At 43.7% G+C, this 15921-nt stretch overlaps 1 protein-coding gene across 1 annotated transcript in view; it reads left to right on the forward strand.

Moving 5' to 3' along the window:
- Positions 1 to 12830, forward strand: part of SEPHS1 (selenophosphate synthetase 1) — a 28541-nt gene extending 15711 nt beyond the window's left edge. Inside the window, exons 5-9 of the mRNA XM_011968154.1 lie at positions 790 to 932; positions 1412 to 1527; positions 3080 to 3179; positions 7667 to 7879; positions 10894 to 12830. Of these exons, the coding sequence (XP_011823544.1) occupies positions 790 to 932; positions 1412 to 1527; positions 3080 to 3179; positions 7667 to 7879; positions 10894 to 11108 (787 nt within the window). The 3' untranslated portion in view covers positions 11109 to 12830. The remainder of the gene's footprint in view (positions 1 to 789; positions 933 to 1411; positions 1528 to 3079; positions 3180 to 7666; positions 7880 to 10893) is intronic.
- Positions 12831 to 15921: the final 3091 nt, after the last annotated feature.

Consider the following 15921-nt stretch of genomic DNA (forward strand, 5'->3'; position numbering starts at 1 on the left):
AAAAAAAAAAAAAAAGAAAATGTGGCACATATACACCAAGGAATACTATGTAGCCATAAAAAAGGATGAGTTAATGTCCTTTGCAGGGAGATGGATGAAGCTGGAAACCATCGGTCTAAGCAAACTCACAAGGACAGAAAACCAAACACCACATGTTCTCGCTCGTAGGTGGAAGTTGAACAATGAGAACGCTTGGACACAGGAAGGGGAACATCACACACCGGGGCCTGTCGGAGGGGGGTCCTGGGGGAGGGATAGCATTAGGAGATATACCTGATGTAAATGACGAGTTGATGGGTGCAGCAAACCAATGTGGCACATGTATACCTATGCATCAAACCTGCATGTTGTGTACGTGTACCCTAGAACTTAAAGTGTAATTTTAAAAAATTAAAAAAAAAACATCAGCTTTATTGTACAACTGAGTCTGAATTCAAAGACAAAGACATGTCTTCAGGTCTGGTTTTTGGAAAACCAGTTTCTTGCATAGTCATAGATTTCTATTTTTCAAAGCTGAGAGGATACAAATGGTGTAGGTTGAGCTGGGGAGCTGGGTGTTGGTATTGATATCTGCGGCCCTGGCTTTGTTTTCATCGACTTGGGTGAGTACTGGAGGAGGCCAGCATCGGGGAATGGAACGATTATGTGCTCAGCTCCTGAAGCTGTGAAAGGCACAACTCTCAGACCTGCTTCCTGGTAGTGTGGATGCAAATCCGGTAGATGTTTCATTGGGGGCGCCAGCTGCCATCTTTCAGAGGTGCCTTTTTAGTATTGCCTTCTGTCTCTAAGAGACTACCGAGGCGTCTGGGTGCCAGGTAGGAAACTCACAATCGGTCAGTCTGAGTTTGAGAACCTGGAGGCAGAAATCACCAAGACATTAGACCCACAGATGGCCAGCAAATCCACCAAATCCCTGGGACAAACAATCCATCGTGAGTCTCTAGGATATCAGTGGTCATAAAGAAACACTCTCCATTTCAGAAGCTTTCGAATGCTGGTGGGTCTGTAGTGAAAATGACATATACAACTCGTGTGTGGTCGAGGGGAGATCCGGGCCTGATGAAACTTTTGAAGGCTAAATGTTTTCATTCTTTTTTTAAAAAAAAATTAATTGTTTTTGAAATGGGGGCCTTGTTGTGTTGCCCAGGCTGGTCCTGAACTGGGCTTAATCGACCAACCCACCTTGACCTCTCAAAGTGCGGGGATTACAGACATGAGCCACTGCACCCAGCCTAACGGCTGAATGTTTTGTTCCAGCAATAGCCTCAGTAGCAGGTTGCAAGGGTCTGTCCCGTACATGCTGGTGGTTGGCTTCAGTTTAAGTAAATGCAAAGGCAAATATATTTCTGACAGAATATTCCTTCTCTTGTGTTAATAGCGATGAGCCCATCTCCTTGGTTAGTTTGACTAGAACACGCCCTTTTTCTTTTCTTCAGGCCGGACAATGCAGTACCAGGGGATGTGCTGGTGTTGACAAAACCCCTGGGGACACAGGTGGCAGTGGCTGTGCACCAGTGGCTGGATATTGTGAGTAAACCACTGCTGTGCTGGGAGGGAGGGGAATGGGACGTTTGGAGGTAATTTTTGTTGGAGAACTTGGGAAGTGAGGTTTTTTAGTTTCATATCCAGGGAGTTAATGTTAGTCAAGTTCTTAAAGAAATCCTAGGAATTGTTCATATTCTTTAAATAACAGTTTTGCACATTGAATGCTTGATTGCAGTAGGTAAGCCCCAGCTTGGAGCTTTAAGATTTTTCTATAAAGAATTTGCTCGGCAGGGGGTTAGCTTTGTTTACTTGGCCCTGAGATAGCTTCATCTTTCATGTCTTAAACATGACTAAGAAATAATATGGAGGATAATGTGTGGAAGGCATGGTGTTTGGGGTATAAATAAAGCCAGGGTTATTGACAGTTTAATTTTTTTTTTTTTTTTTTTGAGATGGAGTTTTGCTCTTGTTGTCTAGGCTGGAGTGCAGTGGCACGATCTCAGCCCACGGCAACCTCCGCCTCCTGGGTTCAAGCGATTCTCCTGCCTCAGCCTCCCGAGCAGCTGGGATTACACGCCACCACACCCAGCTAATTTTTGTATTTTTAGTAGAGATGGGGTTTCTCCATGTTGGTCAGGGTGGTCTTGAACTCCCAACCTCAGGTGACCCATCCGCCTCGGCCTCCCAAAGTGTTGGGATTACAGGTGTGAGCCATCTCGCCTGGCGACAGTTTAAATTGTTTTATGCAGTTTTTGGTGGTTTTTGTTTGGTAGTTTTGCTTTTTAAACTGATTAATAACTCAGAACATTTTGATAAATAATTCTCTCGTGGAGAATGAATCTATCTAGAATGAGGATATGTCTCCTGAGTCATTTTTCCAGTGAGCTATAATCATACTTTAAGATTGGTTTTCTTCACTGCCATAACAACTCACAAATTAATAAGATTGGGGTATATTCTCACGTATCATGGTGCATTTAATTTCTACAACTATCATCTGAAACTACCAGTCCTGAGAAACAGTTGAAAGAGAATAATCAATAATTGCACGTCTTTCATCAGCCTGGTATATCTTAGCTTGATGTAGCAGGGTAGAGAAATTCTCTAAGGCTGCCACGTTCTCTAGCTGATTTTTCCCTCCTCTCCCTGTGATGGGGAGCAGAGCGGAAGGCCATTGCGGGATGTTGCACAGAGGCGCCTTCCAGCCCCACCTCCCAGGCCTGAGCTAGCAGGGAGCTGGAAGCAGGCGAGGCAGGGAGTGTCAGGGATGGGGGAGCCCTTCTCCACTAGCAGGACACTACACTGCGTCTACAGCAGTGCTGCTCTGTGTCCTGCTAGGCTACACATACCCAATACATCACAGCATTTGATTACAGAAACGTGGGATGAGAACAGAAAAGACGCCATGCTGACAGGTCTGATGGACACCTAAAATACTATCCATGGAAAAACCAGAGTTGGAAAGTTCACTTTTCTGAGTTAAAGTCCCTAGAAGTTAAATAAGGAAAAAGTTGCTGTATTTCTCAGTGGCTGGAAGTAAAGATTAATGACATTTTCCTCCCTTTCTCTCCCTCACCTATGTTCCTATTATTAGCCTGAGAAATGGAATAAGATCAAACTAGTGGTCACCCAAGAAGACGTAGAGCTGGCCTACCAGGAGGCAATGATGAACATGGCGAGGCTCAACAGGACAGGTATGACAGGCGGGAAGGGCGCTTTGGTCCCAGGGGTCCAAGATAGTAAATGTCTTAGGCTTTGCTGGCCATATACAGTCTCAGGGTAGGTGGCCAGATTTTTGGCCAGTGACTACAGACTGTCTTCTCCTGGTACCAGGTTGGCGTTCCATAGATCACTGCAGATGGTCCCCGACTTACAGTGCTTTATGATAAAGAAGGAAGTCCTAACCTCTGACGTACCAGAGGGACTGTTTCTAGAAAGCATTTGTGTGGGTTACCTGTGTAAGATTTGGAAGCAAACCATTCAGAATGGAAATACAGAAAGTTTAATATACTGGAGCTATTTCCAGAACATGACCTTGGAAGCCTAGAGGTGCTCCCACTCCCACCCATCCCCTGCATTCCTGCTTGGGGTAACCACTGAATTTTGTGTTTATTTTCTTGCATTTTAGAATGTTTTTATTGCACAGCCCTTGTGTTCTTAAGCAGTAAATTAGTTTTGCATTTTTTTAACTTGTTTTTATCCACCATTGTTCCTGAGAGTCTCCTTGCTGTATGTAGCTGTAGTAGAGTCCTTTTGACTGCTGTATGGTTTTTCCACTACCTTCTCTGCTCTCCTGTTTTGACACTGGGGTGACTGCTGTGGACTTCGTAGGCCCAGCCCTCTCTGATGGACGTGTAAGAGATCAGTACTGGCTCGGCTTTTATGGATAGTGCCAAACTGTCTTCTGAAGTGTTCACCACAGTTTACAATGGCACGCTTGTTCAAAAAACAAGCGTTTTTGAATATGTCTTCTCTTCCCATTTATTTTATACATTTTTTCTACTATAAAAGAATTACGTTCTTATTATAGAAAAGTTTTTAGAAAATGGAAAATAGTAGAGAAAAAGGTTGTCCATAGTCCCTTTACCCAAAACAGCTCCTGCTAGCATTTTTATGTATTCTTCCAGGACTTTTTCACGTTTGGCTGCTGGTTTACTATTGTTTTAAAGTAGTGGTTAGTGTAAGTTTTCACTATATAAGTGGTTAGTATATGTATTTGGAGTGCCTGCTTTCATTCTTTTGACATGACTAATGTTTCCCATATTATATATCCTAGTAAACTCTTTTTTTTTTTTTTTTTCTTTGGAGACAGGATCTAACTCTGTCACCTAGGCTGGAGTGCATTGGCATGATCTTGGCTCACTGCAACCACCACCTACCAGGTTCAAGCAATTCTCTTGCCTCAGCCTTCCCAGTAGCTGGGACTACAGGCATGGATCACCATGCCCGGTGGATTTTTGTATTTTTGGTAGAGACGGGGTTTCACTATGTTGGCCAGGCTGGTCTCAAACTCCTGACCTCAGGTGATCCACCCTCCTCAGCCTCCCAAAGTGCTGGGATTACAGGCGTGAGCCACCGCACCCGGCCTCGAGTCTTTTCACTAAATGGTGCTGGAACAAGTGGACATTCACATGAAAAAAATTATTCTGGATGCAGGTCTTATATCTTTCATAAAGATTAACTCAAAATGAGTGTTTAGTGTGTTTTCACACTGCTATAAATAGCCAAGACTGGGTAATTTATTTATTTATTTATTTATTGGTGATGGAGTCTCACTGTATCACCCAGGCTGGAGTGCAGTGGGGCGATCTCGGCTCACTGCAACCTGTGCCTCCCGAGTTCAAGCGATTCTCCTGCCTCAGCCTCCCGAGTAGCTGGGATTACAGGCGCCCACCACCACACCCAGCTAATTTTTGTATTTTTAGTAGAGACAGGGTTTCACCATGTTGGTCAGGCTCGTCTTGAACTCCTGACCTCAGGTGATCCACCCACCTTGGCTTCCCAAAGTGCTGGGATAACAGGCATGAGCTACCATGCCCGGCTGACTGGGTAATTTATAAAGGAAAGAGGTTTAATTGACTCACAGTTTCACTTGGGGGAGGCCTCAGGAAACTTACAGTCATGGCAGATGGTGAAGGGGAAACAGGCACCTTCTTCATGAGGCAGCAGGACAGAGAAGAGCACGGGAAACTGCCACTTAGAAAACCATCAGATCTCGTGAGAATTCATGCAGCCTGACGAGAACAGCATGAGGGAAACCACCCCATGATTCAGTCACCTCCCACCAGGTCCCTCTCTTGACATGTGGGGATTACAATTTGAGATGAGATTTGGATGGGGACACAGAGCCAGACCATATTGATGACTCGTAAACCTAAATAAAACAATGTAAAACTGGAAGGATAACATCAGAGAAAATTTAGGTGGCTTTGGGTTTGGTGATGACTTTATAACACCAAAAACACTATCTGTTAAGGAGAAAATTGGTAAGTTTGGCTTCATTAATATAAAAAACTTCTGCTCTGTGAAGAACACTGTTAAGGGGATGAAAAGACAAGCCACACACTGGGAGAAAAATTTTGCCAAACACATACCTGTTCAAGGTCAGGTATCCAAAATACACAAAGCACTCTTAAAACTCAATTAAAAAAAAAACTCAATTTAAACATGGCCCAAAGACCTTGACAGACACCACAAAAGAAGATACACACATGGCAAGTAAGCATAAAAGGAAACCTCAGTGTCGTACGTCAATAGGGAACTGTAGATTAAAGCAATGATTGAGATGCCTCTACATACCTATTAGAATGGCTGAAATCCAAAACACTGAGAATAGCCTGGGCAACATGGTGAAACCCCATCCCTACCAGAAAAATACAGAAAATTAGCTGCGCATGGTGGCTTGCGCCTTAGCCCCAGCTACTTGGGAAGCTGAGGTGGGAGGATCACTTGAGCCCAGGAGGTTGAGGCTGCAGTAGGCTGTAATCGCACCACTGCACTCCAGCCTGGGTGAGAAAGTGAGACCCTGTCTCATAAAAAAAACCAAAAGCACTGACAATACCAACTGCTGGCACGGGTGTAGAGAAACAGGAAGGAACTCTCATCCATTGCTGTCAGGACTGAAGACTGGCACAGCCACTTGGAAACTAAATATGTTATTATATGATGCAACGATTGTGCTCCTTGATATTCACTCAAAGTTGAAAACTTACATTCACACAAAAGCCTGCAGACAAATCTTCGTAGCAGCATTATTCATAATTGCGAAAACTTGGAAGCAACCATTCATTTCTTCAGTAGGTGAGTGGATGAATGGATAAACAAACTGTAGTGTATCTGTAGTATGGAATATTATTGAGCAGTAAAAAGAAAAGAGCTATCAAGCCATGAAAAGATGTGGAGGAATCTTAAGTGCATATTACAAAGTGAAAGAAGCCAGTCTGAAAAAGCTCCATGCAGAAGATTCCAACTGTATGACGTTATGGAAAAGGCAAAACTGTAGAGATGGAGAAAAGATCAGTGGTGGCCAGAGGTTATCGGAGAGGAAAGGGGATCAGGTGGAGCACTGAGGATTTTTAGGGCAATGAAAGTTCTCTGTGTGATACTATAATGTTGGATATGTAGAATTGACAGCAAAGGGTGAACCCTAGTGTCCTCTATGACTTTAGTTAATTGTCATGTATTAGTATTGACTTATCAAATACACTACGCTAATGCAACATGTTAATATAGGCGAAACCTGGGGCGAAAGGTAATGGCAGCTTCCTGTTACTTGCTACTTAATTTCTTTCTAAACGCAAAACTGCTCCAAAAAATAAAGTCTATTAAATAATAGGTCGGGTGCAATGGCTTGTACATTTGTACACTTGTAATCCCAGCGCTTTGAGAGGCTGAGGCAGGAGGACTGCCTGAGCCCAAGAGGAGGAGGCTGCAGTGAGTGATGATCATGCCACTGCACTCCAGCCTGGGCAATAGAGCACGACTCTGTCTCTTAAAAAAGAACATTTTTTTAAAAATAAACTTTCATGCAATTCATCTCTAGCAGGAGTACCTTGATATTGAGTGAAGCCTTAAAAAGGGGTAGTCTTGGCCGGGTGTGGTGGCTCACATCTGTAATCCCAGCACTTTGGGTGGCTGGGACGGGCGGATCATGAGGTCAGGATTTCAAGACCAGCCTGGCCAATATGGTGAAACCCTGTCTAAAAGCTGGGCGTGGTGTTGCGTACCTGTTGTCCCACCTATTCAGGAGGCTGAGGCAAGAGAATCACTTGAGCACTTGAGGCGGAGGTTGCAGTGAGTCAAGATCTCACCACAGCACCTCAGCCTGGATGACAGAGCGAGATTCCATCTCAAAAAAAAAAAGAAACAAGTGCTGGTATTTGGTTTTCGGATGGTCTTGGTAGGTTTACCTTCCACTGAGATCATCATCCCTCTGCATAATTTTTTTAGTTTACTGGAAAATTACTATTGATTGAAGCTTCCAATAGTTTTCAAGTGGTTCAAACTGAAATAAGAACTTTCGGATTTCATTATGTCTTTGGTTGATTTTACAACGTTGCATTTTCATTATTCCGATTTGTTATCTCCCTGACAAGGAAGGAAGTTGCAGATCAATTGTGGACGTAAGATTTTTGAGTTGAGGAAAGGTGTTCTTTCTCAGAGTCGTCCTTCTCTCTCCCAGCTGCAGGACTCATGCACACGTTCAATGCCCACGCGGCCACAGACATCACGGGCTTCGGGATTTTGGGCCATGCGCAGAACCTGGCCAAGCAGCAGAGGAACGAGGTGTCATTTGTAATTCACAACCTCCCGGTGCTGGCCAAGATGGCTGCGGTGAGCAAGGCCTGCGGAAACATGTTCGGCCTCATGCACGGGACCTGCCCAGAGACCTCAGGTACAGGATGCTGGGCGCTTCTGAGGACTAAATAGGCTATCCGAAGGCTCCGCGAGAAAGCAGCACTCCCACCCCGAGTGGGCCCCGACTCTGTTCAAGGTCCGTGCTGCCGACCTCAGCCTCTGTAGCAGCTGGTGCCTTTCCTCCTCCCAGTGGGTCTGGTCCCCGCCATCCTGGGAGGATGCAGCAGCCTTGCCGAAGTTGAGTGTCCTGTGTTCTTTTTGATGCAAGAATATGGTGATGAGGAAAATTAGTGAGCATTCAGTTTTTACTAAGCTTTGCATTTGAAATTAACTGTAATACCCATAGGTTACTTTGAACAGGTGATTTTTTTTCCTTGAAAATTGTCTAACGTTGTTTTAAGAATGATATGGAAAAAAAGGGGCTGGGCGTGGTGGCTCTTACCTGTAATCCTAGCACCTCAGGAGGCTGAGGCGGGCACATCATGTGAGGTCAGGAGTTCAAGACCAGCCTGGCCAACATGGTGAAACCCCATCTTTACTATAAACACACAAAAAATTAGGCACATGCCCTTAATCCCAGCTGCTTGGGAGGCTGAGCCGGGAGAATCACTTGAACAACCCAGGAGACAGGTTGCAGTGAGCTGAGATTGTGCCACTACACTCCGACCTGGGCGACAGAGCAAGATTCTGCCTCAAAAAAAAAAAAAAAAAAAAAGAGAACGATATAGAATAAAAAAGAATATAATAGGGTATTATGTCTTTAAAGTGCTTTTTTTTTTAAGATTTGCAGTAATTTATTAGAGGAAACGTAAATGGAGGATAAATGGGAGATGGAGCAAGCGTAGGTTGAGAGAGCTGTCAGACAGCAGTGTAGGTCTGACACCATACGCCCCAGTAGTTTTTGACTCCTAGGGAGTTTTTTATATCCCTTGTCATTTTTCTAAACTTAAGCTCCTTTTGTTTCCTCATTAATTTGGTGGCCACGTCTTGTGTTTCCTCATTAATTTGGTGGCCGGAACTTGTGGGACGTCCTCTCCTTCATCATGGCAGATACTCCAGCATGGCCTGCTGAGGCCACCACCCACAGGCCTACAGGCTCGCCGTCCTTCGTTCCCGCTCCCGCGTCCCTAGCCGGAGCCAGACGGTGCATCCTCCTGAAATGCCATTTTTCTTTTGCCCCCTTTGTTCCTTTTTCCGTCACTGTTTCAGCTTTTAAGTCTCCCTATTTTTTTTTCCACCTTTTTCCACCTTTTTTTCAGTTTTGGTTTCTCTTTTTCTATTTCCTTGCCTCTAGAACTCAGCTTTCTACCCTGCAAAAGAGTGGAATTACCTGGGGATTTTAAATATACACATGCCTGCCAGGCCTGGTGGCTCACACCTGTAATTCTAGCACTTTCAGAGGCCGAGGTCAGGAGTCGGAGACCAGCTTGGCCAATGTGGTGAAACCCCATCTCTACTAAAAATACAAAAATTAGCGGGCGATGTTGGTGTGTGCCCCGTAATCCCAGCTACTCCAGAGGCTGAGGCAGGACTATTGCTTGAACCTGGGAGGCACAGGTTGCAGTGAGCCGAGACTGCCCCACTGCAGTCCAGCCAGGGTGAGACTCTGTCTCAAAAAAAAAAAAAAAAGAAAAAAAGAAAAATACACATGCCTAGCCCCAGCCTCCCAAAAACAGTGGGATGCATCTTGGGCGGGCCTGGGCCTCAGTATGTGGGAAGGCTTCCTGGGAGATTCCATAGTAGGCCAGGGGCAAGGGACCACAGTGCTGGGACCACAAAGCCCTGGTCACATTGACCTGTACAGTGGCGAGGGGGCTTCAGGACTCCACCAGGCCTCTCACCGCCTTTACAGAGGACCCTTCAGCCTCCCGTTTAAAAAAACAAACCGTTTTCTAGAAGTAAGCTCCAAAAGGGCAGGGTTTTTTTCCCCTGCTGGTTCAGGGTCTGGCCAGGATAGTGTCTGCCACGTAATTGGGCACTGAATGGAAATTGAATGAATTGATTAATGTTACCAGCCATTTCAATTTGTTTCCTTTCTTCAGAAATAACAAGTTTTTACCTTTTTTTTTTTATGATGGAGTTTCACTTTTGTCGCCCAGGAGGCTGGAGTGCAATGGCGCGATCTCAGCTCACTGCAGCCTCCGCCTCCCTGGTTCAACCGATTATCTTGCCTCAGCCTCCAGAGGAGCTGGGATTACAAGAGTGTGCCATCATGCCCAGCTAATTTAGAGACAGAGTTTTACCATGTTGGCCAGGCTGGTCTCGAACTAACTCCTGACCTCAGGTGATCCACCCACCTCGGCCTCCCAAAGTGCTAGGATTACACATGTGAGCCACCGTGCCCAGCCACAAGATTTTTACATTTTGTAGAAGTAGACTACAGTTTTTCCTCATCCTCTTATTTCTACTTAGAAAAATAAAAACTTTTCTGGCCTCGCTACTGGAAAGAGCAACAAAGGTTCATTTTAATGTATTTTATACTGTTTGTCTTTTGGATATAATGACAGAGTCAGGACTGGAACCTAGATACTTTGGGGCATATACTGTATCATGAGTCAAATACAAAAAAGCATTCTCAGTAAAATGAGAACGTTGATGTAGAGAATCAGAAGTTCCCTTTTGTTTGTCAATATTTGTTTCAGTGTAGCATGGAAAGAGTAGCTACCACATGGCTTATTGAAGCCCCGAACACCTTACCCCTATACAGTGTTAAGTGGTTCACAAAGAGATCATTTTCACAGTTGAAAGTTGGGGCGTATTATGTGTGTGTGTTAGGAGTTTACTAGCAACTGCTTAATTATAGCACAGAACAGACCTCTTAGGCTGGGTGTCGTGGTTCATTCCTGTAGCTGCAGTGAGCTGTGATTGTACCACTGCACTCTAGCTTGGACCACAGAGTGAGACCCTGTCTCAAAAAAAAAAAAAAAAGCTTCTACTTGCATATAGGTGGCAGCAAGTTGCTGATGGAAGTTGGGTCTCTGCAGAAGCAGTAGAGGCAGAGAAGCTGCTGTCATGTCAACACTAACAGTCATTCTTGTTTTCTTTTGCCAGGCGGCCTTCTGATCTGTTTACCACGTGAGCAAGCAGCTCGGTTCTGTGCAGAGATAAAGTCCCCCAAATATGGTGAAGGCCACCAAGCATGGATTATTGGGATTGTAGAGAAGGGCAACCGCACAGCCAGAATCATAGACAAACCCCGGATCATCGAGGTCGCACCACAAGTGGCCACTCAAAATGTGAATCCCACACCTGGGGCCACCTCTTAATCTAGACAGAAATAGCTGTTTGGTTTTGATTTTAAATAGATCTATTTCCCTTATCACTTCAATTAAAGACTATAAACAACAAAAATCTCATTGTGTCTACACATCGGGGTGACCTTAGGTCTGTTTGTAAGTGGATACAATTAATAAAATAAAATCCATTGCCTTTTTTTCCTGTTACATTAACTGAAGATGCACCTAATCTTGAGGCAGCTTCTGAGTTGAGAATTATATTGTTATCCAATACTGTTGATTCATTTTGAATCTTTAGACACTTATCTCTTGCCGCATAGGCTCTTTTTAAAGGTGCTTTCACATAGCACAGACATTACCAGTAGTCATGTCAAATAGCAGTTGGTGTCTTCATTTTATGTATATTTATCATATAAGTCTGATTTTTTTTTTTAAGCGTCTTGAATGGTTTTCTGGAGAGCCAGCATTGGTAAGTTGCACATGATGGTATCCCAGTCATATCCCAGTCATAGGAGGGTTGCATGATTCCTTTGAGTGTTTGATTTGAAAAGCCTAGTCTTGTCTCTCAAGAGCATCTTGGACCCAGAACATTCTCCGGTAGTGCATTCATTTCAACACGGCAAGTGCTTCTTCACTGCATGGAAAACCCTTTGAAGACAAAAAAGAAATCTTATTTCTTTTTTTGTAGCCTTCCTGATATTTACAGTAATATCATTAACTGTTTTATCGATAGCAAAAAAAGAATACTTTTTGCAATGTAATTAGATGTTCTATAGTGCTACAAGGAATTGCCTTCCGAATGGAGGTTCATGTATAATACTCATTTACAATTCAATATATAATTACACAAATAATTTTTAAATATAATCAATAATAAAGACTGTTCTGTGGATGGTAGTGTTTAATACATTTTATATTTTGTATAGTGATTTCAGGCCTTTTGTTTTCTTAAAATCAGCAGCTGTTTAGCCTAATTCTTAGCATTATTTTGTCCTTTGCGCCAGTACTTTTTTGTGCACGTTTTTTGTGATCTGTGTTAAAAACCTGCATTGCCAACATTGCAGCTCGAACTTGTTATTCAAATAAATATTTAATTTTTTAAATTGCTCTTGTATAATCAGATGCCCCTTTTAGTATTATTTTAGAAGCATTGGGAGGGTTTTGCCTAAAGTACAATTTATCGGGAAAAACTAGATTTTAGTTTTATAAAACTTTTAAGTCTTTCATGGGACCTATATTTTCTTGAATTAAATTTTGTAGTTCTAGAATAAATAGGCAATCTAAAAAGGTGTTATCTGTGTGTCGTAAAGTGGAGGCTTCCTTATATTTTAACCTACTGAGCAATGAGGAGGGATTCGTGTCATTAAGCACAAGGGCACTGGATCCTCAAGTGCCCACCTTCATGAGAGAAAAAGCAGCACATCCTGCATGTTTCTGGTGCTTCCTGCTCACAGGCATCAAAGCCGCACATGTAAACTGACTTTTTGCCAAAGGAAATGACCCCTGGGAAGATCAAGCTCTTGGAAGAGGCTTTAACTCGGACGCGACCTCCGGGAACCAGCGGGCAGGGCAGCCTTTATGCATATGTAACTGGACCTCCAGCCATAAGCATGGTGTGCAGTTTGGAAGAGCCTGCTACGGAACTGAAATTGATTGGACATTTTATAGGAATTGATATACAGATGTTGGTCCTCAAAAGCTGCAAACCAGTGGTCTGCAAAATAAAATGTGTTGGAAACCTCTGAGTAAGATCAACCTACTGTTGAGCTTTTTCTTTTTTTAATAATGACTAAATCTGAACTTCAGTGTAGCCTGTGCCCTTTGCCCTGAGAGCTGGTGTTTTCCTCAGTGGCAGGCCTATTGACAGGAGGGAGCTAAGTGGAGTATGTACTTATGGAAATAATCTTTGAAGATTGCTATGTATAAAGAGAAAATGTTGGGTACTTAGAGATCCGTGTAAGTCTTATGATCCCCAGAGGACGAATTTGTCTTTAAAGCAGTGTTGGCTGGGCATGGTGGCTCACACGTGTAATCTCAGCACTTTGGAAGGCCAAGGTGGGCAGATGACCAGAGGTCCAGAGAAGACCAGCCTGGCCAACATGGTGAAACCCTGTCTCTACTAAAAATACAAAAATTAGCTGGGTTTGGTGGCGTGCACCTGTATTCCCAGCTACTGGGGAGGCTGAGGCACAAGAACCACTTGAACCTGGGAGACAGAGGTTACAGTGAGCAACCTGCAATCACCACTGCGCTCCAGCTTGGGCGACAAAGACTCAGTCTCAAAAACAAACTCTTTGAAACTCATTCTCAACAAACAAAAACCAGTATTGCATAGTGGCCCAGATCCACCTGTGTTAGAATCACCCGGGGTGTTAGAAGGTGACATTCTTGCCCCTGGTTTTTCAGAGTCACAGAATCAGAATTTCTGGGGTGTGGGACTTTGGGAATGTCTTACATAAGGACCCTATGTGGCTATGGCCAAAAATGTTTGGGAACCACTGATGTCAAAGGAATGTTGCAGAGGAAGGCAGGGAAAGTAAGAGGACCTGGTTTTGCAACTTTTGTGTTTTTATGAGGCAGAGTCTCACTCTGTCAGCCAGGCTGTAGTGCAGTGGCATGATCTCAGCTCACTGTAACCTCTGCATCCCAAGTTCCAGTGATTCTCCGGCCTCAGCCTCCTGAGTAGCTGGGATTACAGGCGCCCACCACCAAACCTGGCTAATTTTTGTATTTTTAGTAGAGACAGGGTTTTGGCATGTTGGTCTCGAACTGAGTTCAAACGATCCGCCCGCCTCGGCCTCCCAAAGTGCTGGGGTTACAGGTGTGAGACAGCATGCCCAGCCTTTTGCAACATATTTTGCAGGAATTTTTTCCTCAACCATTCTCTTAACCATTCTGGCCAAATCTTGACCATTCTGTTTACTTCCCACATCTGAGCTATGGCACAGCAAAGAAGCAGAAAAACCTGTATTTTGAAAGCTCCATGAAGACTCAAATGATTGTCATTGAATATTGGAGTTCTTGGCAAAATCTATGTAGAACATTTTAAAAGTCAGCGGACAGGCCAGACACGGTGGCTCCTGTCTATAATCCTAGCACTTTGCTGAGACAGGAGGATCACTTGAGCACAGGAGTTCGAGACCAGCCTAAGCAATATAGTGAGACCTCGTCTCTACAAAAAATAAAATTTAAAAAGTCGGTGGACAGTAAGTAGTCGATTTGACTTTCTGGTAGTCCTTTTATTTTATTTTATTTTATTTTATATTTTATTTTATTTATTTTATTTCGAGATGGAGTCTCACTCTGTCGCCCATGCCGGAGTGCAGTAGCGCAAACTCGGCTCACTACAATCTCCACCTCCCGGGTTCACGCCGTTCTCCTGCCTCAGCCTCCTGAGTAGCTAAGACTACAGGCACCTGCCACCACGCCCGGCTAATTTTTTATATTTTTTAGTAGAGTTTCACTAACACGGGTTTCACTGTGTTAGCCAGGATGGTCTGGATCTCCTGACCTCGGGATCTGCCTGCCTCGGCCTCCCAAAGCGTTGGGATTACAGGCGTCAGCCACCACGCCCGGCCCCTCTGGTAGCACTTTAAAACTTCGCACTGAAGTGTATTTATCTTGGTATATTGATTTGTTTTCTGTAAATCCTATAGTATAGTTGCATCCAAAAATACAATCTGTTAGAATGCATAGAATTAGTGAATACAACCTGAGGCAACTGGATCATGGTGGAGTCAGTCATTCAGGCACTAGGAATAATCTGTGAAGGAATATTGAAGCTGCTTATTTGCACAAGCTGTGTTGAGGTATTTATTGTGTTTCAGTCCAAGAAAAATTGCAATATTGTATAAGCAATATGTACTTTTGGCTCAGTCTTTAAAAATAGTAGATTATAGTCTTCCAAGTTCTGCATGCTTTATAATGAATAAATGTGTTTTAAATTGTTCTGTTTATAGATGAATGAGCCAGTCATTTTCAGTCTGAATTTAGCATTCCCTTTGAAAGAGTTATATCTGAGTTCTCAATCTTAGTTTTAATTGTATAGAGGCCAGAATAGCTATACTGTGCTGCACTTTATTTTTAGGTAACAGAGCAAGCGGAGACATCAACGCTTCAGATACCTGTCGTGTCTGCGTGTGTGTTTTTGTGTATATCTGTGTGTGTGTATATATCCTTGAGTTCCTCACTTCCACACCCAGCCCACCCTTTTCCTCTAGCTTAGGTAGTGGTTGCATAGACATCATAATTTACTTTGAACAGTAATTTATAAATTTTTCTCATTAAGAATCCACATATGAATCATAGTCATGAAATATGCCAAGGGGCACAATGAAAATCACCAATGTCCTGTTAAAAGTGAAGCATGGGAATATCCTCTTATCTATGCTTAAATCTCTGTCTTGAATGAGGACGGGAGTGGATGGATTACACAAGGTCTTCATTCAGTAAGCAGTAGGTGAGACAGGGTGCTCCTATAGGCATCTAGACAGGTTCTGGAATTGCCTGAAATCCAAGCCTGCTGCCAATGCCAAATGCTTTGGTTTGTCTGTGAATTCGGGGTAAGGATGATGCTGTAGGGTTCCCTATGTTTCACAGTCCTTAAATATGACGTCCAGCCCTGAACACACAGTTGATGCTTTCCGTGGTTTTTGTCCTAAGTCCTGTTGCCTTCAGAGGGCGTTTTATGCTTAGGAGAAACTGCATGTAATGAAGCCTATCAAAGCTTCATAGAAAGAAACAGAAAGCCTGGCGCGGTGGCTCAAGCCTGTAATCCCAGCACTTTGGGAGGCCGAGACGGGCGGATCACGAGGTCAGGAGATCGAGACCATCGTGGCTAACA

This window comes from Mandrillus leucophaeus, unplaced genomic scaffold (genome assembly GCF_000951045.1).
Source record: "Mandrillus leucophaeus isolate KB7577 unplaced genomic scaffold, Mleu.le_1.0 Scaffold83, whole genome shotgun sequence".
Lineage (NCBI taxonomy): Eukaryota > Metazoa > Chordata > Mammalia > Primates > Cercopithecidae > Mandrillus > Mandrillus leucophaeus.